This window comes from Lepidochelys kempii, chromosome 2, assembly GCF_965140285.1.
Source record: "Lepidochelys kempii isolate rLepKem1 chromosome 2, rLepKem1.hap1, whole genome shotgun sequence".
Classification (NCBI taxonomy): domain Eukaryota; kingdom Metazoa; phylum Chordata; order Testudines; family Cheloniidae; genus Lepidochelys; species Lepidochelys kempii.
In genome coordinates, this window is record NC_136381.1 from 184,226,311 (window position 1) to 184,254,209 (window position 27,899).

At 40.2% G+C, this 27,899-nt stretch overlaps 1 protein-coding gene across 6 annotated transcripts in view; it reads right to left on the reverse strand.

Annotated features, from left to right (window-relative positions):
* Window positions 1-2,850: 2,850 nt before the first annotated feature.
* The window catches only part of GOLGA4 (golgin A4), a 111,429-nt gene continuing 86,380 nt past the window's right edge, over window positions 2,851-27,899 (reverse strand). For 4 of the 6 annotated variants that reach the window (XM_073332980.1, XM_073332978.1, XM_073332981.2 and 1 more), the window contains 4 exons: window positions 22,018-22,121; window positions 15,849-15,935; window positions 13,685-13,749; window positions 10,841-11,591 (listed from right to left, as the gene is read on the reverse strand). In XM_073332980.1, the coding sequence (XP_073189081.1) occupies window positions 13,720-13,749; window positions 15,849-15,935; window positions 22,018-22,121 (221 nt within the window). In that variant the 3' untranslated portion in view covers window positions 10,841-11,591; window positions 13,685-13,719. Of the gene's footprint in view, window positions 2,968-10,840; window positions 11,592-13,684; window positions 13,750-15,848; window positions 15,936-22,017; window positions 22,122-27,899 lie in introns of those variants that run through there. The other 2 variants (XR_012157450.2, XM_073332979.1) reach the window with 2 other exon arrangements.

Below are 27,899 nucleotides of genomic sequence, written 5' to 3' on the forward strand. Positions count from 1 at the left end.
CTAGGACAGTAAATGTGGGCTCAGCTTAAGACAAAAGCTAGTTGATTTAGGTTTTTAAAAGGAAAAAGTTGACTTCTAAAGTTCCTTCTAGTTTAAATCCTGAAATCTAAGAAGTATTTAACTCTAAAAGGCCTGATCCAATTCTGTTGAAGCTGAAATAAGGATTCCACAAGACTTCAGTGGCAGTTGGATTGTTCAGGCCCTTAGTCATTCAGTGATTCCAAACCTGTTTATTTTATTCCAGTACACCACAGCAAAAGGCAATCACTCTACAGATTCATATATAGAATACAGATTATATGGTGGATCCTGTTATCCTACCATTTTGCAGTCACCCTGGATACTACCTAGCTTCATTGATTCATGATCCAACCAGAGCCTCTATTTTCCCAGCTACCTTCTAGTTCTAACTTAATTACCCAGAGACAGTGGTGATCACATAACAAGTTTGGGCCACTTGTCCAAAGATCCAATTTACAACACGGCTTTCAAACATTTTGCAGGGAATTTGTATCACATCTGCTTTTTATTAGCTAGCCACGCAATGTTTATTATTTCACATGTTAACTATCATACAATACTTGTGTGAAAAGTTCAGATGAACAATAACCTATTTATCAAGTCTGAAACAGTCAAGCCAGTTCTCCACCAAAAAATGATACATTTTGCAGTTTTTGTGCATGTGCATGCTAAGCTTGGTTCCTTAACTAAGTAATTTGGAACATATAGGATCCTGTTGTGACCCATTTACTCCTAAATTGCCTACTATGTTATGTCTAAATTGGTGGGACGCTACACATACACTGTAGTTCAGAAACTGTAAGACTCTCTAGGATTTATTACTGCCAGCATGTGGGAAAGGTATTGCCAAGAGAGGCATTATTATCAGGCTTAGGAAGAAGCGTTAAGGAGATGGAATTTGAGAGTCTGTATGATGAGAAGATTGTCACTGATGACAGCACTAAGAAAACCTCCAAAGGCAAATTCTCTAGTGGTGTAAATCCATTAAAGTCAATGAGGTTATGCCAGCACAGAATACCCTATTCACCATACCCATGATAAAATACATATAGGCAAAGAGTGTGAGGGGAACTAGGAAAAGTGCAAAACATATTATCAACTATAATTTAAGAGGGATGTTGTCACACCGCTGGCAGTGTGAAATATAGATCCTAGGATCGATTCTGAGATCCAACCATTTCGCAATTTCTCTGGGGTACTACTGAACTGCATTGATTATAATCCAATTGTAGCCTCTATTTTCCCAGCTCACCTCCAATTTTAATTCAGTTACCCAGAGAGTCAAGCAATGTTCTGGGAGGAAACAACAACGACTAGCTTAGTGGTGTAAGAAAATTACAAATATTTTTGAGTAAAGGTCGCAATTTTGTGTGCCCAGCCATTTTGCCTTCTGTGAAACTTTCATATAATGTCCAGTTTCACACAGAAATTAAAACTGCATTTTTACATTATGCTGGGGAAATTTGTCTTAAGTCTGAACAAAATTTTGAAATATGAATTCAGAAAATGCCTGGGTTTTCTAAAGATAATAGAACATGGAATTGTGCACTAATCAGCCAAAAAGTGCAAACTGAAAATCAACAGTACTGTCAGCCCATTTCAGGTGACATGTTTTTAGCATCTCTATTCCAGACGGAGCTGAGCCTCCTCTGACCCTCCACTTGCTTCTGTGAAGATTTCCCAAATGGCAGCTGCAATGGTAGGTTTTTTAAAGCAAAGGTTTCACAATGCAGCCACTGACTGTCACACCAAGATGCAGGGAACCAAAAGTGACTCAAACGCCAGCCCAATCACTGACGCTATAGCAAACCAGAAACTTTGCAGTTTAGACAAATGAGGATATGCCTGCAATCAATCCCTTGTGCGTGGTTAATAAAGTTGCATATCCCAGACCATGGCACGGTAGCCACACTTCACACTACCACCTTCAGTGAATTCATAGAGCATGGAAGGGAGGGGCCCTCTGCATAGAATAGCTCATACAATCAGGGCCACAGTTAGTAACAACGTCCATGAAGCTATTTTCCAGGGGTTGCATTTAATTACTTCACTGGCAAAATGAAAAATTGGTTTAGGCTCATGTCCATCCCAACATGTGATATTAAACAAACTTTGCCGCGTTCATGATTGGCTGGTAACAGCATTGACATGACGAGTTAATTCTCACCTTGTCAAAAGAGCACGAACAGGAGTTATTTTTACCTCCTTTTGTCTACCAAGTTTATTCAGTTCCTTAACTATAATTCCATTCCTGAAACTGCCAGGGGCTGGCTGGAAACCATCAAGCTCCCACAGAAGGGTGTATATAACAATATATACATTGACTTACTTCTGCTTGTAGTCAATAGAAAAGCTTATCTAAAGTAAAGACCAACTCCAGCTTCCTCCTAGTCAGCATCTCTCTCAAACCTTTACATTAAACCTAAAACTCAGTCAATAATGTCTTAATGCTTTTCCCCTCTTTAGCAGTCTCTCCCCACTGTATGAAGCATCCAGCCATGCAGCAGTGTTTTGTGGCTTTTATGCATACCATCCTCTCCTCGGGCAACTGTTTGTTCTAGTGCGACAATGACACAAACACTGGGAACAGTCAAAAGAGGAGAAAGAGCAAAGAACATTTAATATAAAACAATAGAGACCCGAATTTCAAATGGTGTTTAAAACACCAACTGAAATGACTATGTTATTGTCATGGAGTCACCGGGAGATGCTCTGGAACTATTCCACATGAAGCCAGTCAGGACTCTGGGGGAGCATGCCTCCTCTCTCTGAGCATAGTCACCAGGGCAAGAAGCTTACACACCTTCAACCTTCCTGGACCTGACCTTGGACCATTCAGCATCCTCTTCCACACCGTGTGCTTCCTGCGGCGAGTCCGCCCAGGCTCCTGGGGAAACCAGAGGGCTTTGCACCCGAACTCCGCAGTCAGACGTGACTCTCAGCCAGCTGGTAAAAAAGAAGGTTTATTAGTCAACAGGAATACAGCGTAGGACAGAACTTGTTAGCACAGAAATCAGTGACTTTCAGCAACGTCCATCTTGGGGAGTCCTGGGCCAGAAGCCCTGGACTCCCACTCTTCCAGTCCCCCCAAGCAGACTGCCAGCGACTCAACCTCAGACACCCCCGTTGCTCCTCCTCCTTGTCTTTATCTCACTTCCTGGGTAGTCACCTGGTTGCATCTCCCTCAGGGGTCTCAAGTTACAAGGGCACCCCGGTCATAACATATGTGCAGGCAGCTGGAGCAGCCTCACCTGCCCCAGAGGTCTCAGCCAAAGTCACAAACCCCTATTCCTACCACCAAGGTATTGGTGCAGCACACAGGGAAACTGAGGCACACACAGTATTCATGCAAGACAGTAAAACTCACATATGCTCAACAGTAAGGGTCACATACAACATAAGGGAAAATCCCCACTTTGTCACATCTCTCCCCACTTTGAGACCAAACTGAGTGGGGTTACTCCCCCCTCTCCAGGACAAACCATCAGCTATAACATTTGCACTCCCCTTAACATGGACCACTTGGATCTCATACTCCTGGAGGACAGAGTCCACCTCAGGAGCTTGATACAGGGCCCTTGCATCTGGTGCAGCCATGGCAGGGCGAGTGGTCAGTGCACACAGTGAAGTGGTACTCAAAAGGATCCAGCTGTAGCCTTTTGAGAGCCCACCCCAGGGCCAAGCATTCCTTCTCTCTGGCCGCATAGCTCTGCTCCCAGTGCAGCAGCTTCCTGCTCAGGTACATAATGGGGGGTTTCTCCTGCTTTGCATCAGTGCACATCGGCACCACGCCCAGCCCTGTGTCTGAGGCATCGGTGAACATCATAAAGGGCTTGTCAAAGTCTGGGTTTACCAGAACTGGGCCCTTGACTAGATCCTCCTTCAGCGTGCAGAGAGCCCTCTGGCACTACCCAGTCCAGACCAGCTTGTCTGGCTTACACTTCTTGCATAGCTCAGTGATGGGAGCTGACACAGGGCTAAAGTGGGGCACAAAAATCCGGTAGTGCCCTGCCATCCCAATAAAGGCCTGGGACTGTTTCTTAGTTTGGGGAGCAGGCCAGTCTTTGATCGCCTCCACCTTAGCCAGCTCTGGCTTTAGGCAGTCACTCCCCACCTTGTGGCCCAAGTATGATACCTCTGCCATCCTCACCTTGCACTTCCCAGCTTTTAGTCAGCCCTGAAGCCTGGAGGCGACTCAGCCCCCTCTTCACCTGGGACACATGGTCCTCCCAAGTCTGGCTAACAACCTGTAAAATTCTCCATCCCCCTCAGTAACTGATCAACCTGGCGCTGGCAGGTGACCAGCAGCTCCTTGAGGCAGAAAGGTAGGACCAGGAATCTGTACAGCCCCAAAGGGGTGACAAAAGCAGGTTTCAATCTGGCATCTGGATCCAAAGGCACCTGCCAGTAAGTAGCCTTTGGTGAGATCCCTGGTCATGAGATACCGAGTCCCCCCCAACTTGTCTGGGATCTCATCAGGCCTAGGCATGGGGGAGGCACCAGACATGGTGATGGCATTGAGCTTCTGATAGGCTACACAGAATAGGATCTACTCATCTTTCCTGGGAACCAACACCACGGGGAGAGGCCCCAAGGCTGGTGGATGGCTGAATACCCCTAAAGCCAGCATGTATCTGACCTCTCCCTCCAGGGCCTGGGCAGTGTTCCCAATTACTCTGAATAGGGAACACCTGATGGGAGGAACAGCTCCCATCTTCACCCAGTGGACAGCTCAGTTAGTGAGCCAAGGCCAGTTGAAAAACGAATGCAGCGCCTCTCACAGAAATCAGTGACTTTCAGCCAAGTCCATCTTGGGGAGTCCTGGCCCAGAAGCCCTGGACTCTCCTCCTTCCAGTCCCTCCAAACAGACTGCCAGCTTCCAGTGACCCTACCTCAGACATTCCCATTGCTCCTCCGCGTCTGTCTCGCTTCCTGGGCAAAGAGTCACCTGGTAGCCACCTGGTTGCATCTCCCTCCTGGCTCTCAGGTTACGAAGGGCACTGGTCATAGCATATGTGCAGGCAGCTAAAGCCTCACCTGCCCCAAAGGTCTCAGCCAAAGTCACCCTAATATTTCCACCACCAAGGTATTGATGCAGCACACAAGGAAACTGAGGCACACACAGTGTTCATGCAAACCAGTAAAACTCACATATACTCAACAGTAAGACTCACAAGCAAAACAACAAGGGAAAACCCACACATCATCACAGTTATCTATAAATGCATGCAGTTTGGAAAGTCAATGGTCGAATGCCTGGGGCTTCAGCGCCCTCACTGAGACGAGACCATTTGGGTCCCAAGGGAGAATTCTAGGCTGACCACTTGTTCCACAGAGACTCTGCACCACCACGCAGGAGGTTTAAGTTCAATTTTAGCTCCCAATTTCCTGCTCCCAGAAATGGAAGGCTGTGTCTATTCTGAGTATTTCTTAAAGTTTCTCACCTTTGCGACTCCACCAGTGGTAACAATGGTAGGAGTTCTAGAGAAGACAAGGACAACCATGTTCTTTAACTCTGCTCAAAGTCTAAATGATATAGCGGTAGAACACTAGTGGCCACCGGAACCTTCTCTATAGTAGAGATTACAGTCACGCTACCCCTCCAGTGGAGCTGAGCAATTGGCTCTGCAATAGAAGAATACTTAAAGACCAAAGTCGGTATAGACAAGGCCAAAGGGACTAGCACTGCAGCAGGTGAGCTTCCCATTGATAAGTATATCCTCTGCCTGGAAAAGGACAGCTTTAAAAGGCTCCAGAAGGAGTGCCATGAAATCCTACTTGGTGTCCTATAGTTTGAGGAAAGTGTGGAAGAAACACAGCCTTCACTCTTAGGTTGGTTGCAGCAAGTCAGAGACAGTCTTTATTCTCAAGCAATTGCAAGGAGAGAGTGCACACGGACTGGGATTCACTGAGATTCACTGGGATTCAGCTGAGAAGGAACTGGAGTGGCGGCAGCTCTGCCTGTCCCTGTATGCCCTAGTACTGGAGCATGACGGTGTCTAGGGTGCAGGTGTGGACCTATGGACATTTCTGCCAAAAGTCTCCCATCAAGACTGCCTGGGCATACTCACATCCTAACATGGAGCACCCATAGGGACACTACTCGGAGAAGACCTTTCTACATAGCAATTTCAATGTACTCCCCTCTCGCACTCTCCATATAGTGCCACCTTTGGTCTCTGATCCCAGCCTACACTATGGGGAGGGCCGATGCCTTCCATTATTTTAAGGGTATGTTACTACACATGTGAAGCACTAACCACCTACAATGACAGTATATTCTATTGCAGATATTGTATTTACTGTCCTGGGTGGTATACTTCCTCCTGTGCTTGCTTAGGAACAATATCTGCATCTACTTAATTGCTCTAATTCAGTAAGACATCACAATCCTAGGAATAGTTCTATTTGAAGCGAAAAGAGGAATTTTACGTCAAGTAGTAGGAGAAAGAATCCTTGCTTTTAATCTTATAATTAATCTGTGGAACAACTTGTCACAAGACATCACCGACAGCAAGAATTTGGTAGGATTCAAAAAGAGGATTAGACATGTAAACAGACCAAAGTACCAACAATTACATTAGATAGGATACTATTTTTAATAACTCACTTCTGGGCATAAACCAGACTGGAAGGAATTGGGAGGAAACTTCCCCAAGAGGTTGCTTATTTTATAATTGCACACTGCAAGATTTCTTGCTGATGCACCTGGTAAAGGCCATTGTCAGAGTCAGGCTATTAGAATGGATAGACCACGGGTCTGATGCAATACAATATGGCAATTTCAGTCTGTGTGGGAAGAAATTTTTCTGCATAGTTCCTTTATAGATCAGCCATGATATGAAACTTTTATACTGACTTCTATTTCCCTTTGTACATACTTCCTACTTAGCCAACTCATTTCTTCCCCATTCAAAAGCTCATTTTTCAATTTTAAAATTTCAGCAGAGCTTCTCCATGAATTATTGCATTCCAGAAACAGCAGATCAATGCGAGAAAGATCAGCAAGTTCAATATAAAGCTGCAGAGAATTTCTTCAGGTCATTAGCTGCAAGTTTTAAACCACAAATGTATGCTAACTTTGGTGCATAGAAAATGACTTTTATAAGCTTCTAAATACTTCTTGCTTGACTGTTTTGATTACTCTGTAAAAGATATACTGCCTGGCCCTAGTCAAAAACAAACAAACAAAAAACACCTTTAAGTGCTTCTATTCAAAGCTGGGCAATGCAAGAGCTATCTTTCTTGAAGACAATGGGTAGACATTCTAGATGTGATAACACAGTCCTTTCTAGTGCTTATAAAACTGCCAACATATAACCAGTGGTAAATAGGGTATATGCTACCCTGTTTGCCCGTTTTATTTTAGTGAATTTAAATGCTTGTGAAAAGCACTTGAGAATAAAGTCATGTAGCCACAAAGAGAGATATTGCGCCAACAGTGAAGGCTTCTCCAAAACAGCCCTGCCAACATGCTTCAACCCTAGCCTATAGGAGGAGGACCAGAGAGATGGAGGTAGCTCAGTCTTCATGCCTCTTCAAGCCTTGGTCTCTCTGCTGAGATCATTGCCCCCTCGCGTTGGTTATGAGTGTAAAGCGTAGTGGTGGATTTTGTGATGGGGACATCAGCTGACTAGGAATTGAAGAGAGACAATCAACTCATTTCATACGTCACAGCCAGATGGCAGTGATTTTTGGTCCTCACTGACCAGGTCTGGTTTAGAACCTATAACCCAGAGAGGAAAGTCTTCATACTCTACCGGTTCCCACAGCCACCACTCTTTTCCTCCCTTCTCCTCCATCATCCATTATTCCAAGGTAGTTTATATCTGTATTGGAATTAGTAGCAGTATTTTAGTATGCTCTAAGAAATACAAAAGCCACCACATTTAAGGTGAAACACTCTTTTTCCACGCTCATGCTCCGTAGACATTTTTCTTTTTTAAACTCTAAAATAATTCCATGTTTATACATTCTTTTATTAAGTTCTGGAAGTAATTTTCTTGAGTTTTGTTATAAACTCAAACTGTATCAGAGTCTTGTGCTTAACACCATTTCTATCACCATTACGTTAAGAAATATCTGTATGACGAGTGAAGAATTTATAGCACTTTTCTTAAGCTTTTCAAAAATAGTGACTTTTGGGAGCATTTTTGTTTCCGCTGTAAATAATTAAGAAAGCTGGATGGTAACCATATAATACACTTTTAAAAAAATAAGATCACTTAAGATGTGATGACAACAGAGGTTAGAAAAAAAAAGAATTAATTTATTCACTCCAAGCTGTAGTAATGTTGTTTCAATAGTATATTGACTATCAATTTCAGTTCAGTTTACTGCACTCGAGTCATAACAGCCCTAATGTAGTATCTTGTGAGAAGGGGGGGAAGTGATCAAAGCCTCATGAAAAATGTCCAGATGGTGAAGAATGAGACAAGACACTGGAAAATACAAGTGGTTATAAACTTCAGTGTCAGGGTAATAGGCTGTTAATGCATTTAATTTCCCATGGCATAACATTTATACCTTATATGGAAACCTAAGCTTGAATTGTGTATTTTAAACTTTTTGTAATGGTATTGATAGCAAAATTATACAAACCCTTAGAAGGCCAGCCAAGAAAGAATAGAACATACATTCTACAGATCCACACGTACAAATCTGAAATCTATTCAAGGTTGCTGATGAACATCAGCCAGTATTCTGTGGAACAAGATTCCCATACACAATGCAGAACATACAGTAGAGAAAGCCAAAAAAGACTCTTAAGAGAGAAACTACTAAAAGAGTTTCTGTGAGAAAGTATCAAGCGTATCAGATACAGTCAAAGAAGAAAAAGCTCATAAAGAACAAAGGGAAGCAGCAGTGTAGTCAGAGAGTCTATTGGTAACAGAAGAGTTGGAGATATTTGCCATTGGGTGTTTGAGTACCAGAGCTTTATCACAGCAAGCAACATTGAAATGCTCTCTTCTCTTCATATCATGTTTGATTGATCAGGATCAAAAGAGAAGGATTCAAGATCTCTTCTGGACATCACTAACTATCTAAAGAGCACTACAATACTGAACTCTATGGAATGATCTCTGCTGTTTCCTTAATTGCACTAGGGTACAAAATTTTGAAGATGAACTGAATGCAAAGAGCATTTCTTGCAACTAAACACCCCATAACAGGGTCTCCTTCTACCTGCAAACATTTTGCCACCGATTTCTTTAGTTGAATAAGAATCCTCAGTAATATCTTTCAAGGCTATTAAAAAGGACTACTCAACTCCAGAAAACATTGCAAGGATGTATTTAAATGTTTTGTTTAACCCTGAAAAGTCACTTGTCAAAACCAAACCAATGAGGTACTGATCTTCTCTCCCCTTCATTTGTTTGTAATGTGGAAATGTGTCAGTGGATTCTAGGTTTTTATTTCATAGGTAAGGTATGCATCTACATTTCTAATGTCAGACTCTCAGATGAGATTAAAACAGATCCTCTGACCAGTTGGGGTCATTAAAGATCTCATAGTATTTTCCCACAGAATTATTTAATATTCAAAGGATTTGGGCTTAATTCCAACTGTGGGTAGTTACATTCTGCCCTATAAAAATTCCCCCAATGTGAAAAAAAGCCACTTTTCATTTTCTGCCCTGAACCACTGCACTACGTTGCTTATGTTGGAAAGCGTGCACTGCGTCCCACCCGTGAGCGTGAGAATTACACGTTTTCCGCATTACTCAGGAACGATGAAGCTACGAGACCACCCCAAACTGATGCCATTAAAATCCTCCTTCTACGCCATCATTTATTCTGTATGTTATTTCTATTATGATAGTGCCAAGGAGCTGCAGCCAGGGAGCAGGACCCACAGTGGTAGGTGCTGTATGATGTGTTTTAGAAATATTTTAGGCAGTATACAAAATTATTGGTTTACTCTAGGTGTAATATCAGAATTCTTTAATTATTGTGTGTCCAGCTATAGAAGTCTTGAAGGGAAAGTAAAAAAACCTAAGTTTTTAGAAAATAACTTTACCTTATATAAGGTCTGATATGTCAGTTTAACAGGGCTTCCAATGTGCATCTTGTATTGCTGGCATTCTACATGGCAGCTGTCAAGTATGGTTTAAATCTCTTTTTTTGTAGTCTTGATGCACCACAAGCAATCAGCTCTTACCCATTGTTGGTACAGGACTGAGGATTGTCCCATCTTGGGCCATGGAGCAAATAGTGCTTTGGCAAGTAAAATGGTATGTATCTTATAGTGGCAGTTAACTAATAAACAAATAAAAATCTGAAGTTATCTATGTGCATGGAACATTAGAGGTAATACTAGCAGAGAGAAACTAATTGGCAGATTACAGATGAGAATTATTCCCACAACTATAAGCACTTGGGATGGGGAAGTGTGGGTGTTAAGTTTTACCTTCATCCGGATCTACCGTACTGTGCCTGATACCCCTATAAACAGAGAACAATTGATCTTTACCCATATGGGGATACTTGGATGAGGGTTTAGAGGATCAAGCTCCTTTTTGCATTCCAATAACCCTGTGGGTATAACAAAATATACCAAGTGACTCTCTTGCTTTCCAGTTCATCATGTTTTCTATGTCTGTCATTGATGCTATGATCCTCCAAAGACTTATGCATTGGAGTGGCCCCATTAATTACTTACATGCCTGAAGTTAAGTGAGTCTTTGAAGGATCACGGCCTTAGGTTGTAAACATTCCAAGCAAATGTTGCCTTAGGGTCTTGTCGGTGGTCAAGAACAGAGTTGCTCCTCATTACAAAAATATGTATAGTATAAAAAATACACGCAATTCCAAAACTGTATAGTAAATAAAACTTTATTTCATCTCAGCTCCTGCCAGATTAGCATTGCCAGTCACAGATCAGCATATGATACAGTTATGTATTAACTATTTACAATTTACAGTAGTGTATTTCTTCTCCAGAAAATATAAGTACAAAAGCTAAGAGTAAATACATGAGGTACTAAAATTTGGATTTATTGTAAGCAAAAGCTTAAAGAAATGGCCTTTAGCAAACAATCAAAAGATCAAATTGGAAGAAAATATTCAAACAAATGGCCTAATTCACCAGGAATCACCCACTAACTGCTACCCACCCAAAAATGTATTGCACAATTCATTCAGTCAGTCAAGAACTCAGAAATAAATAGAAGAGACAACCTGTTAAGTTCAACTCTTAAAAACACCCAGTGAAACCTGTACTGAGATACAGGAGCGGGGCAAAGTCTTTCTAGGTTACAGTCTTTTTTTCTCCCTTTTAAAAAAATAACCTTTAACACAAAATAGAAGACAGTATTCAATACAAGGGGGAAAAAAAGACTCCTCACCAGATTACCACTGATTAGCATCTCTTCTCAAGGCAGTTTTAACGATATTCACGGTCCAAAGTGTGTGTTGATTTCCTCAGTCTTACTGCTCCATTTGGGACCCTGAATAATAGTTTTTCCTCTTGTCCATTCTCAACGGAGAACAGAGATATGCATGTATTTCTAAGCAGCATTGTCATAAGACCTTACTATCACCATTTCTTCAAGATGGTCGTAGCCATGACTAGGGAAGAAAAAAAAAAAAGTAAAGGCAAATAAATGAATGTTACATTGTGAAGAGAAAAATACAAGCACTTTTGGTATTAAAATAAATAAATCAGGAGAGCAACTGAATCTGATTGCTGGAGAAAAGCAACAGGAGACAGAAGGAGCTTGGATTTGAGGTCAGGCTGAATGACTCGATTTATTCTGTGATCTTGGGCAAGTAATTCACTTGCTGTATATTTCAGTCAACACAACTGAGAAGATGAGTAAAAGATAAGAACCCACTGGAAACTACATACTGCATCTGAGCATCATGCCTAGTTAAGTAAAATACAAAACTGAGTTTTAGAATGAGACAAAATGTTATTCCCCCTTCTTTCCTATCAAGACCTCTAGTTAAAATGACAGGAAAGTAACAATACCCCACTTCAAAACAATTCCTGCCTTGGCCAATCATGGACATAAATCCCTTCTACCTAATCAAGAAGTGTACACCTCACATTTGCAATGCAGTCAGCATCACCTTGATCATAAGTTGCCTAGCGGCAAGAATGTCATATTTGGGGGGCAATAAACTGTCAGAATCCATTAAAGCTTTGAAAAACGAGGACTGCACAATTTACTCTTGCAATGAGATTTTACGAGATTATATAAGATTTACATGTGCAGGCCTCATTTACGTTAGGAAAATGACCTATTGCTGACACCATGGTCAGCATCAAGCCCCTTCTTTGCTCCTCCTAAATGATGCTGAAAACTGTTTTACTGATAGAAAGGACAAAACAAAAAGAGTAAAGGGATTACATCTCAAGCACGCTTTCTATAATGGGGTTGAAAGTAGGTTTAGCCTGTCGATACTGACACCTCAACCATTTTCAGCCATGGCAAAGGAAAAGTCAGTTGACGCTAATATCCCAGAAAAGTAAGGACCAGAAGAAAAAACTGGGCGTAGAATGCAACATTTAAGAGAGGATGAAATAAGGATAAGAGTAGAAACTTTAAGGACCGGTAGAGAGGAACAGATTTTCCTCTTTATAGAACTCAAAGATATATTCTGCATTTAAGTTGTGTCTGGTTTAAGTTTTAAGAGAGAAAAAAAAATTAAAGCAAGCTCAGCATGTCCCACAGAATTTGTTTTGAAATATTATACATTTTAAATCAGAGTGCTAATCAGATTAGATTATGTAGAAAGTTGTGACTATTTACCTCCATGTCCTATTACTGTGGATCATTATTGTTTTAATTTTTACCTTGAGTAGTCTGATGCCCCTTTTCATTGTAAACCAACCCAACCACTTGGTCTCTAACACTAGAGCTATTTGCGCACAGGTTCATTAATGAAGCCAAACTAATTTGTAACAAATTCTGTAATAACAAATATTGTGACATCCCCAATCAAAAAGGTCTTTCCTCCCCCTCTTTGCTTTGTCATCTCGTTACCACCAACCTATGGCTCTGAAGCAGCAAAATACTAAAGTACGTGCTGAACTTTAAGTAGGTTTGAAGTCTAATTTGAAGCCAACTTGAAGTTAAGCACAAGCTTAAGTGCCTTACTGGATCAGGGCAATATGTATGCAATATTTCATTTTAAGTATTTTATTAAATTAGGAATCCTTTTGAATTTTATATGGCATATGGATCCATTTTAAGCACCAAAGTAAGTGAGCATATTCCAGTAATTTGACTTACCTATTTGCTTATTCAAGTAAGAAGCCCAGAAAATGATAAAAGCACAAATAGAATAAAGCCAAGTTAAATATATTTTATATTACAGGCTATTTGATTAAGAATCTTTTTTCTACTCCCTTTTGACATATCTGAGGTTTGTACAGCTCTGAATCAGTATCTGAAAAGATGCAAACTATCCTCTGATCAGAAAATATATTAATCTTGAAACTGAGGCTTACTTCTTACAAACTTAACTTTGTAAAGCAAAATAAGATAAACAGTTAGTTTAGGGGTATATTACGAGCTTGTCATGCAAAGAGCATTCCATAATTATGAACAAAACCAGGGAGGAGAGAAATAAAAATCTAGTAGAAGGATAATTAATCGCATGCTATAGATTTGACCTTCAAATAAAACACAATACACATATTAGGCTTCACTCACCCACATGCTAACTAAGCACAGACTGATGGGAATATTCAGAAGATACCACTGCGAGGTGAGGTAAACTACAAAGCCAGGAAGAAAAACACCTTATTGGAATATTTTATTAATAGCACAAATTTGAGCTCAGTGGACATCTTGTGCTTACATATGAGGCTGAGAGGATTAGAAAGAAACAACACTGAAGTAAATACTAATGTACCAAGGTCAATATCCCAAGTCAATTTATCTGTGATTTGTTTATAAAAAGTTTCAGGAGAAACTCTAAGATATATGCCCATTGTATAGGTAAGGAAAAGATCAGGCACTAAAATGGTAAATAAAACTGAGAAGCATCCTTAACTTACTACAGTGTAAATGAGTTTTGCTACTGAAATAAAACAAGTTGACAATTTACACTTTTATAATCTGTAAATATTTCAGGCAAAAGTTAATAGGAAGATCAGATTTTTCCTTATCAGACGAATCAAAGGATTCCAGACTTGTTTTAAAAATGTACGTTGATGCTCTAATTTAGACAATTTATACCACTAGAAAGGAAATTTAAGTGTTTAATAAATGTTTTTCAAATACCACCACCACTCTATTATGAAACAGGGAGAAGCCCTACATCAACTGATTATTAATAATAATATGCTTGGATAGTTTAGTCTAATCCCAGCAGCCTAAATCTGTTTATCTCTTACACACAAGTACATCAAAAAGTTGAGTAAATATCTAAATAGGTGCTACTCCAGGCAGAGTAATAAGCTAATAAAAAGAATAAACTGGTTAGAAATGTTTAATTTTGAAGGCTTGGGAGGTGGTTAAAAAGGTAAGAGTTATTTCTTTTAATATTTGATTAAATTACCTTTGAAGACAAGCATGGTGCTAATCATTTCAGACAACAGGGTGCAGACACTTTCAGTGCAAGGACTGCTGAGCTGGGAGAGGAAGCTACACTCTTTTTGTTTTACGAGTTTCAATAAATATTTGGAGATTGGGATGGACTGGCCAAGAGCCATGTCTGGACTAGAATACTTATCAATACCAATGTTGCTTTTACATTATAGTTTCCTTCAAACAAAACACCTTTAACACCCCTTCTAACAAAAATCTATAATTTTGCTTGTTGTGTTCAACTCTATGTTAACAGTAACTGAAGATTTTTTTAAAGTTTGCTTCAAAGAGGTCAATGTGTTTGTGTGATTTCGTAAAGTGAAACATACGACTACCTAAAATAATAAACTTATCTGTCTCTAAAATGATCAGAGATAGCCAAGACCAGTAGAGAGAGAAGAAACAAGACCAACTGGGGAAGTACAAGCTACAATAAATTCTTAACTATTTATTTTACTGGCCCACAAAAACAGGAATGATCCTACTGAGTTCAGATATTGTGTAGAGAAAATATTTTCACAGCCTTTCCATTAATAAAATGCCTTTTATACTTCTAAAATAATGATCGTGCAAGGAGTGCTTTTTCTGATTAGAACTAGATCTTGCTTCCCTGAGAGCATAAAGTACTCTGCTCCTGGTCTTGCAATTCATCTACTTGGAAATCTTTTTGTAAAGCAAAGCACTCCTCAATTCCTTAAATAACTGAAAATCTAGCCCTGAGGAGCTATTAAAGACACTAGTATAGTATGAGTTCTATTTTGTCCCCCAGCAAAATCTAGACTTCTCTATGCTCACGTGACATATCCCATAATGGGAGAGCTGAGCAGGCTTTTCATGTTTGTTGTCAATTTAAAAAGGCATTCTACTCTACATCAAGGATGCATCTATACCGGCTGTATTCATTGCTTTTCCCCTCTGCTGTTCTAGGGGAAAGCTCTATCAGCAGAACTTTGCTATTGTACCCCAAGCAAAGCCGAGTAAGCACAGGAGTTGTTACCATTTTTGCTTTTAGTAAGGACAGATGGCACAGTGGAAAAAATGCCGACACACTGGCTACACAGTGCTCCCATTGTCACTATCACCAGTGGAGCTGCTCCAGTACTAGACCAATGGCAGGACGTATTAGTGGAGACAAGGCCCTTAATTTTTTCTTTTGTCATAAACTCAAGCCTTCTTCTACAATGGGAAATTCCCCTGAGGAAGGGAGAGGTGTTAAACAACCAAGTTTCACCCACCTAAGTCTAGCAGCCCAAGTTTATATATCCAGTCTACTTATAAGGCTTACCAATGGTCGAGCATCTTCTCGTTCTAAGATCTTCTGAGTTTGGTCGGCTGGGAACTTCAGCACTGTGGTTATAACCTTTGCCATTGTCTAAAGAAAAAAAGTGAATGGTCGATAAGTAACTTAACATACATAAGAAAAGATTAAACAGCTGTTTAACCGTTACAAATTTATTCATTTATCCAAGTGCTGTATGTTTTTAGTAATGTCAATGGAAGCCATTGCAAAAAGAGTCAGATATGCACATCTCATTTGCTTGACAGATGGTATGTTATGTGAATTTTATGGAAGAATCTTCAGTTTATATGATCACAAACTGCTGCTTCCAGACAACAATATAAGCTCAGTAGTAAGCACAAAGCTCAAACACGTTAACCTCTTTTACAAAATGGCACGACTGACTACTGCTGAAAAAGATTCAACCATTCCGGAGATCTCTTCCTATAAACAATCTAATCTGTATGTCACTGCAAGATACATTTTTGTAGTCACATGAAATAATGCTCTACAACTCAACTGCATTCACATCAGCCTGGCATCTTGTAAAACAAATCCAGACGAATAAGCTAGTGCACAAGCAGGTTCCAAGATTAACTGCAGAACTTCATTTGTGGAAACATTAATGACAGGTGTGTAGTACGTGGCACCGATACAGCAAAGTGCTCTGACGTTCTCTTATGAAAGGAGTCATAACTAGAAAGCATTAATGTTAATTCAGCTTATAACCACACCTGTATGAGATAGGTAAGAATCACCTCTATTTTGTACGTGGAAAACAAAACAGAAAAGGTCATATCAATAGTTACACATTAGGTGGCAGAGCCAGGATTACAGCTCTCATTTGAATGTTTTAGCCACCAACATACTCCCACCCGAAACAGGACCAACGCTTCCATTGTCATTTTGGTCAGCAACAACAGAAGGTAAGGGGGAAGGAGGTGTAGGAAAATGGGTGAATATAGGTGGTCAGGTGGTTTTGCAGGAAATGTCAGGTGCTTTCCCACATGCTGCAACAGCTGTAGGTACAGCTCTAGGAGAATGTGCTATAAGAGTCATACTTGCAGCTCTCACACTATGCAGTGGTGACAAGATTGCTGCCCATCTACTGCTATTGTTTCCCACCGGTTCCGCACAGATCACTGCGCGAAGAGGAGGAGACAGCAGTAACAATAATGAAGCAACTGGAGGACATAATTGACCACAACCATCATAAAGGTGAAAGGGTAGTCCAGATTAATTCATCTCATGTATATTTACATATAGCTACTACCTAGCTATAAAGCTGAAAGAATTCCCCTTGCTAACTGTTCTGTTCAATCAGCTTAATTTAAGCTATTTACCGTTCATGATTCAAACTCAGAGGTTCTCAGACTTCATCGCACCATGACCCCCTTCTGACAACAAAAATTACTACATGACCCCAGGAGGGGGGACCGAACCCTGAGCCCGCCCAGCCCCGCCACCCCAGGCAGAGGGGCCAAAGCCGAGCTACACTGCCCTGGGTGGGGGCCCAAAGCCAAAGTCCAAGAGCTTCAGCCCCAGGCGGAGAGCTTGTAACCTGAGCCCTGTCATTAACATTTGAAGCCCTTGGGCTTTGGCCCTGGGGTTCAGGCTTCAGCTTTGGCCCAGGCCCCAACAAGTCTAATGCCAGTCTTGGCGACCCCATTAAAACAGGGTTGTGACGCACTTTGGGGTCCCAACCCAGTTTGAGAACTGCTGAAAGATATTGAGGAACATCTCTGATAACATAAATCAGCACCAAAAACTTTTTTAATTTCTCTTGTCAAACCCCTCATTCACCGCTTAAGACTGAAAGATCACGAAGCAATGAACTCGGAATGTACACCCACACTTACAGGACAGCTACCTCTGAAGCCCTCACTATTAATTTCAACAGGACACAATGGTATGCACAAGATAAAAATATACATGCACTGCAAATACTACATGAAAATACTAATATGTACATGCCAAATAAACGTTCTTAAAGCCTTCTTTCTTGAAAACGTATGTTTTGTAATTTATCACTAGCATTGCCTTGAAATTCTTCAAGTTCTTGCAGTCACTAGGGAAATTTAGAAATAAAATTTGTTCAGGTCCATATGATTGCAAATAGTGTGACTGAAACTTACAGTCATTTTGGAATTTAAGACTATACGCTTTACAAAGTATTTACCTGATTATGCCTTTATTACCTTGACTATATTTTTCTAGAAAAATCCAGGTGAAGCATCATAATAACCCCTACCTTTCATACCCACATACACAGAAAAAAGTTCTAATAAAATAGCTGATTGTTTACATTCCTACTTCTTGCCAATTCTTTCAAGGAGCATAGAGTATTTACAAATGTCCTTGTGAACAGACAATATCTTAAACAGTTTCATGAATGGATATTTCTTAAAGATATCAAGGCACTCTATAGTTGAACAATATTGCTCCTCACAAGCAGAACCCACAAATTTCACCACAAAGCTGCATATAACTGTTCCATACTGTCACACAATTCCCTATTTGTTGCTACACGATTCAGTATTATTGCCAAGGCTATCCACCTGCCATGCTTCAGTGTACAAGCCAGTAACAGTGAAAAATATGTCTAGGTTCCCCGAGAGCTCTGCATGCATCTAACTAATTCAGAAATACAGGCTGGAAATCAACAAAATCTGGAATTATTATGACAGACCACCCTTCCATTTCAATATTTGCAAAGCAGCCTCTGTAACCAACACATGAATTGCACACATCGGAGGCAGACAAACAACACAGAGATTGGCATTTTGACTCTAGAACAGACTCCAAATTGTATACTGAAATTGTGAGTCTCAGCATCTGTAAAAGCAATGCTCTACATTTCTGTAAGAACTGGGCTTTTACCGTGCTTGACAAACAAAACTTCAACACAATGTCCTAAAGATGCAGTATAACTATATTTGGTTAATTCAGTTATTCACATGGTAGTTAAGAACATTATTTTACTGCACCACAGAGTGTGCTATGCATCTCACAGTACAGATAAACTTAACAAGGTGCATTCCCAGAAAAATGTACACTGTAATTTCATATGACACAGTAAAGTGGCACGAGATTAAGTAGGGTAGGAAGACAGTTAAATTACATTGGTTACTCAAAGGTGTGTGTAGTGTGACTGAACAATTTATTTTTGTAGTTTGAACAAGTACTTATACATATGAAATATACATTATTAAGTGCACATATATGATATATACATTTATTTATATAAAATAAAATGTCTTAGATAATTCACTTAAGATCCATTTCTATGTTGGTATTCACAAGGTGGGATTTGACTAATGGCTTGGCAAACCACTTAGTGGAAGCCATTCCACATAAAGGGATGATATGCAAAAAGTGCATAGGTGATTATGAGCAAGGTGAGCAATTTGGACACTGTGTATCATTAGCAAAGTGGTGGTAGGTTGCAATGCGGAAATGAGACTAGGTTAATTAAGTAGGCAGGGGGTGTTATGTAGCGTTATAAAAGTAAGCACAATTTGAATGTGAAGCAGTGCATAAATTCTAAGAAGGGGTGAGCATGATCATATCAAAGGGCCAAGAAGATCTTAGCTGCTACATTATCTTGGGGGCGGGGGGGGAGTGATAGAAGTGGCAAAGGAAGAGGAAGGTGAGGTTGCAGTAAAAAAGACAGGGGATGTCTAGGGCCTGGATGACATTTTGCTGTCTGGGTACATATAAAAGATTAGATCTTAGAGATGTTGCAGATGAAAGGGAGGTAGGAATTGGATACTGCCTGATATGAAGAGCAGATGAGTCAAAGATGATTCCTGGGTTGCAAGCCTGGGTGACAGGGAGGATGTTATCAACTTAACAAAAAATGTGAGGTGTGGATTTTGGAGAGAAAGAAAAATTAAATGCTTGGCCATATTAAATTGCTTGCAAGCCATCCAGAAGCTGCGGTCAAAGAAACCAGGCTGAGACATGGGTTTAGATGCAGGGAAGCCACACAGGAGTGGGAGAGAGATTTTTATCAGCATAGAGTTCATGGTTAACGCAAACTGAATAGATGAGATTTCCTTGCAAAAGGGTATAACTACATGTACTTTCTGAAGCACAAGTGAGGAGACAACTAGAACATTGCTGTGTTTAATGAGAATGTCAGGTTTCATTCGATTTTTACCCTATTAACAGTTTAATTTTCATGGTTAGCTTTCAAACATATAAATCAACCCCATTACTACTGTGATCTGAATTGTTAGAGAGGAAAGCATGGGCTGTCCCAGAAATTTATCACTTCTTTAAATTTTGTGTATGCTCTGTTAGTCCTGCTACCTTGATTCTTTGGTGCTAACAGACAACCAAATAACTATGAATACTAAAGAAAGAGCACAGACACTTGCAAAAAGTTGCATTACAATTTTCCATCATCTATCAAATCTAAAAGTAGCTACCAAATTTTTAAAACCTTTGAAAATGTCTCTCTCCATTCATTTATTTGTATTGAATAAAATGCCTCTCTCAATTAAAATAAAAATAATACCTTCTTAAGCAAGTCTAAGAGCTAGACAGAACTTCAGCGCAGTTTATTTTCATTTTGGATATGTATACAATCTTAGAAAACCACCTCCAAGAATGGCTTCTAACTCTGTCTTCGGTTGTGAGAGGACGCAACTTTCAGAAGGTGGTTGTTTTTGTTTTGTTTGTTTTTTTAAATGAAGCAACTTGCACCCTGAATGGAAGCCAGACCCCTAAAATCAATCTACTTTAATGTCTATATAGTAATGCAGATTGCACGGCCCATGAGAATTTTGTTCTTACTTCAGATCACAAGCAATATATATGGCGATTCACTTTTACTCCCACAACTTCTGTGGTTTCTTCCCTTCCTAGAAAGATTGCTGAAACTCAGGGCTAGTCTACACTGGCAACGCTAAAGTGCTACCGCGCTTTAACGTGGCTTGTGTGGTCGCAGCGCAGCATTGGGAGAGAGCTCTCCCAGAGCTCTAAAAAACCACGTCCACGAGAGGCGTGGCTCCCAGCGCTGGGGCACTGTCTACACTGGCGCTTTACAGCGCTGAAACTTGCTGTGCTCCGGGGGGTGGTTTTTTACCCCCCTGAGCGAGAAAGTTGCAGCGCTGTAAATTGCCAGTGTAGACAAGCCTTAAGCTTAGCTTTAATGTGTTACTACTCCCAAACTCCTCACATTTGCAATTTCAAAGTCCCAATTTAAGTACAGTGATATTTTGGACACTTAACAAGAAACAGTTTTAATCAGTAACACACGTAACTGAAGCCTTACTAGACATAGTTTAAACGTTAAAATTAGTCTAGAGATGTTTCAAATTAGGCTTCATTGAATGCAGACACGTTAATCAAATTGCAGGATTTTTGTCTGGTTCCGTCTCAAAGCTAGGCTGAAGTTGCTTTAGCGGCTTACTGTGCTTGTTTGTAAAATGTCAAACCACACCCATTACATCCAACAATACACTTTAGAACAAATATGATTCATTTAGAATTCTAATGAAATACTGAGAGCTGTAGTGCTTAACATTATCCCCATCTGAAAGATGTAACTGGAAGAGTGGAAGTATTATAGACAGCTGTATTTAGCCCTAGGAAGGAAAGATTTTCATCTAAATAATACAAACATCTTGCTTAGATGATAAAACTTATGACATTATCTCTTTCAAACGAAACCAATTTCTACATATAGCTACTCACACTAGGTATTCAGAATTCCAACTGAAGGAGGATTTCACCAGCTGACATTCTACACTGAAAAAGTTGGCTTTCAGTCACTCTCTTCTATTACTCAAAATACCTCAAAAAATAACAAAAACACCACCCACAAAAGATTCATGCCCTTGTGAAATAGGGTACTTGGGGTTTTGGGGAAGATGCTTCTGAAACTTCAGAACTAGTCACAAGATATACTTCAATACAATAGTTATTGCTGGAATTTGGTGTCAAAACAACATCATAAGGTTCACAAGAGAAAAAAACCAAAACACAACAAAGATCTATCATTCAAACTCCGAACAGGACTGAAACCCTGTTCTTTACACACTATCTGCTACCGTCACAGCATTCCATTAATAGCAAACACACGGTGATCAAATCCTACACAGCAAGAGTGAGAAATTCAATTCTAATCCAAACCACATGTCAAATCACAGCATACAGTATTCCATACCTTAGTCTCACGGCCCATCATATATTCAAACAGCACCTTCCGCAAGTATTCAAACTCAGTAGGCTCTCCAAAGAGAGAGACATCAGCATGGCAGAGATTCCCATCTGTGTAAACAAAAATAAGACTATATTTATTCTGACAGTCCCTCATATAATCCAAAATTATTCTTACTTAGAAAATGACTGAAATAAAATATAATCAAGTAGAGAAACATTGTATTAATCTGAACAATTGTGTCAAATGCCTAAAATTTAATTGCAACTGAATGTACAATATTACAGAACATCTATATAGAAGATATTCAATTACTTCTCAAGTTTTTTTGAATACATTCCTTGATCTTTTTTCTACACCAACATACAGCAATAGATACATTTAAAACAGAGTTTGCTTGATTGCAGCTGCTACCTTCCTCCCTTCCAATTAAATTCAGAAGCTTGTGTCAGCTCAACTGAATCAAGAAATTACTCCAGTTTAGTTGCTTACTTAAAAAATCTGAATAAATACACAGGGTAAATTGGTCTAATTAGGATTCTTAATCTTAAGGGTCTCAAACAAGCTTTTGTAGTTCTGACCTTACTGGGAGTTGGGTTAGTCAGTACCTCACAAGATCAGAACTCTATATGCAAAGGTTTTATTTAGGGCTGTGAATTAATTGCAGTTAACTCAAGCAATTAACTCCAAAAAATTAATCATGAATTTAAAAATTAATCGCGATTAATTGCAGTTTTAATCGCAATGTTAAACAATAGAATACCAATTGAAATTTATTACATATGTTTAGATGTTTTTCTACATTTTCAAATATATTGATTTCAATTACAACACAGAATACAAAGTGTGTGTACACTGCTCACTTTATTTTTTTATTACAAATATTTGCACTGTAAAAATGATAATCAAAAGAAATAGTACTTTTCAGTTCACCTCATACAAGTACTGTAGTGCAATCTCTATCGTGTAAATGCAACTTACAAGTGTAGATTTTTTTTCTTACATAACTGCACTCAAAAACAAAACAATGCAAAACTTTAGAGTCTACAAGTCCATTCAGTCCTACTTCTTATTCAGCCAATCACTAAGACAAATAAGTTTGTTTACATTTACAGGATATAATGCTACCCACTTCTTATTTGCAATGTCACCAGAAAGTGAGAATAGGAGTTCACATGGGACTTTTGTAACCAGCATGCAAGGTATTTACGTGCCACATATGCTAAACATTCCTATGCCCCTTCATGTTTCGGCCACCATTCCAGAGGACACATTTCCATGCTGATGATGCTCTTTAAAAAAATAATGTGTTAATTAAATTTGTGACTGAACTCCTTGGGGAAGCACTGGTATGTCTCTGGCTCTGTTTTACCCCGTTCTGCCATACATTTCATGTTATAGTAGTCTCGGATGATGACCCAGCACATGTTGTTCATTTTAAGAACACTTTCGCTGCAGATTTGACAAATACAAAGAAGGTACCAATGTGAGATTTCTAAAGATAGCTACAGCACTCAACCCAAGGTTAAAGACTCTGAAGTGCCTTCCAAAATCTGAGAGGGATGAAGTGTGGAGCATGCTTTCAGAAGTCTTAAAAGAGCAACACTCTGATGCAGAAACGACAGAAGCCGAACCACAAAGGAAAAAAAAAATCAACCTTGTATTGGTGGTATCTGACTCAGATTATTAAAATGAACATGAGTTGGTCCGCACTGCTTTGGATTGTTATTGAACCTGTCATCAGCATGTCCTCTGGAATGTTGGATGAAGCATGAAGAGACATATGAATCTTTAGCACATCTGGCACTTAAATATCTTACAATGCCTGCTACAACGGTGCCATGTAAATGCCTGTTCTCACTTTCAGGTGACATTGTAAACAAGAAGCAGGCAGCATTATCTCCTGCAAGTGTAAACTAACTTGTTTGTCTGAGTGATTGGCTAAACAAGAAGTAGGACTGAGTAGGATCTAAAGTTTTACACTGTTTTATTTCTGAATGCAGTTTTTTTGGTACATAATTCTACATTTGTAAATTCAACTTTCATGATAATGAGATTGCACTACAGTACTTTTATTAGGTGAATTAAAAATACCATTTCTTTTGTTTTTTACAGTGCAAATATTTCTAATAAAAATAATAATATAAAGTAAGCACTGTACACTTTGTATTCTGTGTTGTAACTGAAATCAATATATTTGAAAATGTAGAAAAACACCCAAAAATATTTAAATAAATGGTATTCTATTATTGTTTAACAGTGCGATTAATTACAATTAATTTTGTTTAATCACTTGACAGCCCTAGTTTTATTTTATACAGATGATATAGTAAAATTGTGTAATTTAAAAGGGTAAGCAAACAGGCTGAGGAAGTGGAGATGATGGGATGGTTGAGAGGCAGACAGAATATATCTCCAGTTTTTAATATTCTTTCCAATTACATCTCCCTCTCTGATAGTGCGATATTATTTATATTATCAGAGTACCTACACACCTCAGTCATGGATCCCACTGTGCTAGGTGCTGTACAAACAAATCAAAAAGATTGTCCCTGCTCCAATGAGCTTACAACGTAAGTATAAGATAAGATACAACAGATGGATACAGATAAATCAATAGGGGAATACAAGGAAACAAGGAGACAATATTGGTCAGTGTGAAAGACAGTGGTCTCTGGAAGCCAGCAGCCTAACCATTGTCAAGTTTTTTGTAGGCATCAAGGCAAAGGAGAGTTATAGGGAGGGATCTGGAGAAGGATAACAAGTTTGCTTTATGGATGTTTATGAAGAGCACCTCCCCAGCATGAGGGGCATGCAGGAGAGCATAATGGTGCTCATTTGAAAATGTAGTAAGTGGGTGATGGAGGCTGATATCATTGACTGATGGAGGTGGGAACCAACATCTCAACAGTGAATGATAGTGGATATGTACTGAAGGGCCTTGAAAACGAAGACAAGCACTTTGTATTTGATGCAATAGAGAAAGAGAAGCCAACAGAGAGATTCAAAGATACAGGCTAGGAGAATAATCTTTGCAGCAACATTCTGAATAGATTGAGTGGAGGAAAGAATGCATTTGTCAAGACCAGAGAAAAGGATGTTGCAGTAATTGAGATGCAAGACAATGAGAGCCTGGATAACATTTTAGCTGTGTGGATGGATTGGAAATGCTGTATCTTAGAGATCTTAACAAAAAGAATCTGCAAGATTTAGACATAGAACAGATGTGAAGACCTAGAGAGAGACCCAAAGTGAAGAGGATGCCCAGGTTATGGGCCTGAGTGACAGCAAGATGGGGTGCTGCCCACAGTGACTAAGAAAAGAGTGTGTGGGAAGGAAGATTCTGAGCTCTGTTTTAACCATGTTGAGCTTGCACTTACAGCTAGACATCCATGAGGAAATGTCAGACAGACTGAGATTTTAGTTTGCACAGAAGGAGACAGGACTGGAGTAGAGAGGTAGATACGTGAATCATCTGCATAGAAATGGCAGTTGAATTTGGATTTGTGGACAAGATTACATAGAGACAAGGAATAAAGAAAGAGACAGGATCAAGGACAGTGTTCTCTGAAACCCCCACAGAAAGTTGGATGGCGGATGAGGAGGATCCTCCAAAGGACACACTGAAGGAACAATTCGAGATATAGGGGAGAACCAAGAGAGGACAAAGTCACAGAAGCCAAGGGAGGTAAAGATTTCAAAGAAGAGCATCGTGGACTGTGTCAAAGGCAGCTGAAAGATCATGGATGAATATGGAGTACTGGTTCTGAACTTTGGCTTTGAGGAGGCCATTAGACACTTTGGAGAGAACAGTTTCAATGGAGGCAGAAGCCAGATTGCAGAGGGTTTAGAGTGGAACTGGAAGAGAGGAACTCCAGCCAGGGATTGCTGACAGCATGTTTAACAAGCTTAGAGATGAAAGGGAGAAGGGAACTGGGATGCTAGCTGGAAAGGCAAGTGGTGTCAAGGGTGGATTTACTTGTTTTTTATGACGGGAGAGATTAAAGCATATTTGTATTGTGAGGGAAAGAGACAGAAGGAGAAGACAGAGGTTGGCATGAGAGTAGGCATGAAGGGGATAAGGAGATGGGATGGGTCGCTGATGCAAGTGGAGAAGTTCAAGGAGGAGAGCAGTTGAGAAACTTCTGAACCTGAGAGAGGGAAGCTGATGACATGAAAATTACAGAAGGGGGACGGTAAGATCATGTCATATTTTGTCAACTTTCTCCTGACAAAAAAAAGAAGTCAAGATCTTGTGCAGAGAAAGAAGTAGAGGCAGGATGAAATAAGGGTTGAGGAGCAAGTCAAATGTGCCAAAAAGGCAGCTGGGATTGAGGACATGCATTCAATTAAGTAGAATTGTTTAGCTAGGAAGATGGCAGAATTGAAAGAGGACAGAACAAATCTGCAGCAGAGGAAATCAGCCTAGTCACAGAATTTCCATCAGAGAAGCTCTGCAGCGTGACCACAGGAGCAAAGGAAACTGCTCTTGGGGGTGGGGGGGGGGGGGGAGAAGAGAGAGAAGGAGGGGGAAGGGGGAGCCAGGGAAGGGTGAACTTTGTGATTAAAGAGTTGGGCAAAAGACTCAAGGGTGGAGAGAATGAAGAATAGAGAGTATTAACAACCATATCAACGGAAGAAAGGGAAGAGAGGGCTGAGAACAGACAAGGAGTCATCAGTGTTGACAGACTGAAAAAATGACAGAAAGGCCAAGTGACAAAGCGTGAGGAAGGTGGCTGATGAGCAATGCTGAAAGAGACCAGATGATGGCTGGAGAGGGAGAACTCAGCAACAGATATCAAAGAGAGAGCAATGCTTGGTAAAGACCAAGTCTTTAGGTGAACAATAAGAGCTGAACGAGGCTGCAGGTTGGCTGAAGAGGTGAGGGTGAGCAAATGTGCAGCTAAAGAGTCAGAGGAGCCCTCCACATGAAAGGTGAAGTCACAGAGGATGAGCGCTGGAGACTGAGAGTAGAGGAAGAGAACCTGAAGTTGAAATCAGAGGAAGGCTGATGGGGAGGAGTTGGATGAACAGTAGATGTCAAGCAACATGGAGGGCGAAAGGAGAGAAGAGTCTGATGCAGTGATGTTTGAAAGAAGGGGGAGGGGGATGTCAAAGCAGCAAGAATGAAAGAGAAGCCCAATAACCCAAATCATGCTCTGATCCAGGGCAGCACCTTTGTAAGACCAGGCAGCTGCAGAAGCAGTGTCAGACGAAGGGATCCGTGAGAGCTAGGAGCTAGAGGCAAGATATGAAGAGGATCACAGATGACAGATCTTTTTAGATATGGAGCAGGTGTTCCAGAGACAGCAAAAGAAGGGGAAGGTGCTGGGGGGCAGAGAAGGAGATGGGCATGAGATTAGGAATGGTGGTGAGAGAGGGCAGATGCGATGGGAGGTGGAGAGGTGGGGATAGGTGAGGGCTGAGGCACATGACACCAGAGGTGAGGAGGAAGATATGGATGTGGGAGCTACATTTGTGCTGACGGAAGGAGGGGGAAGATTGGGTGGAGAAGGGAAGAGGAGCACGTAGAGCTGGTTGGAACTGGTTGCAACGGTAGCCAGGAAGGGGAAAATGGAGCCACGGGGCAGATGAGGGCATATGTTATGACGCAGAAGAGGGGTGTGGCAAAAGCCACTGGAGAGTGGCAGATGGGTGATAACTTTCTTAGTCCAAATTTATTAATTGTGTACACGTGGTCATCTATGAATTCCTCCACAAGACTACTATAATACTTTCACTTTCTATATGCTCACCATCCATAAAGAATAAGGAAACCATCTTTAGCAACTCAAAATACTGATCAGAATTAAAAAGAAGTCTTTATTTAAAACAGCTGTTCAGTGGTTTCCCTTCACTGTAGATCTGTCAAAATTCTCTATCCAAGA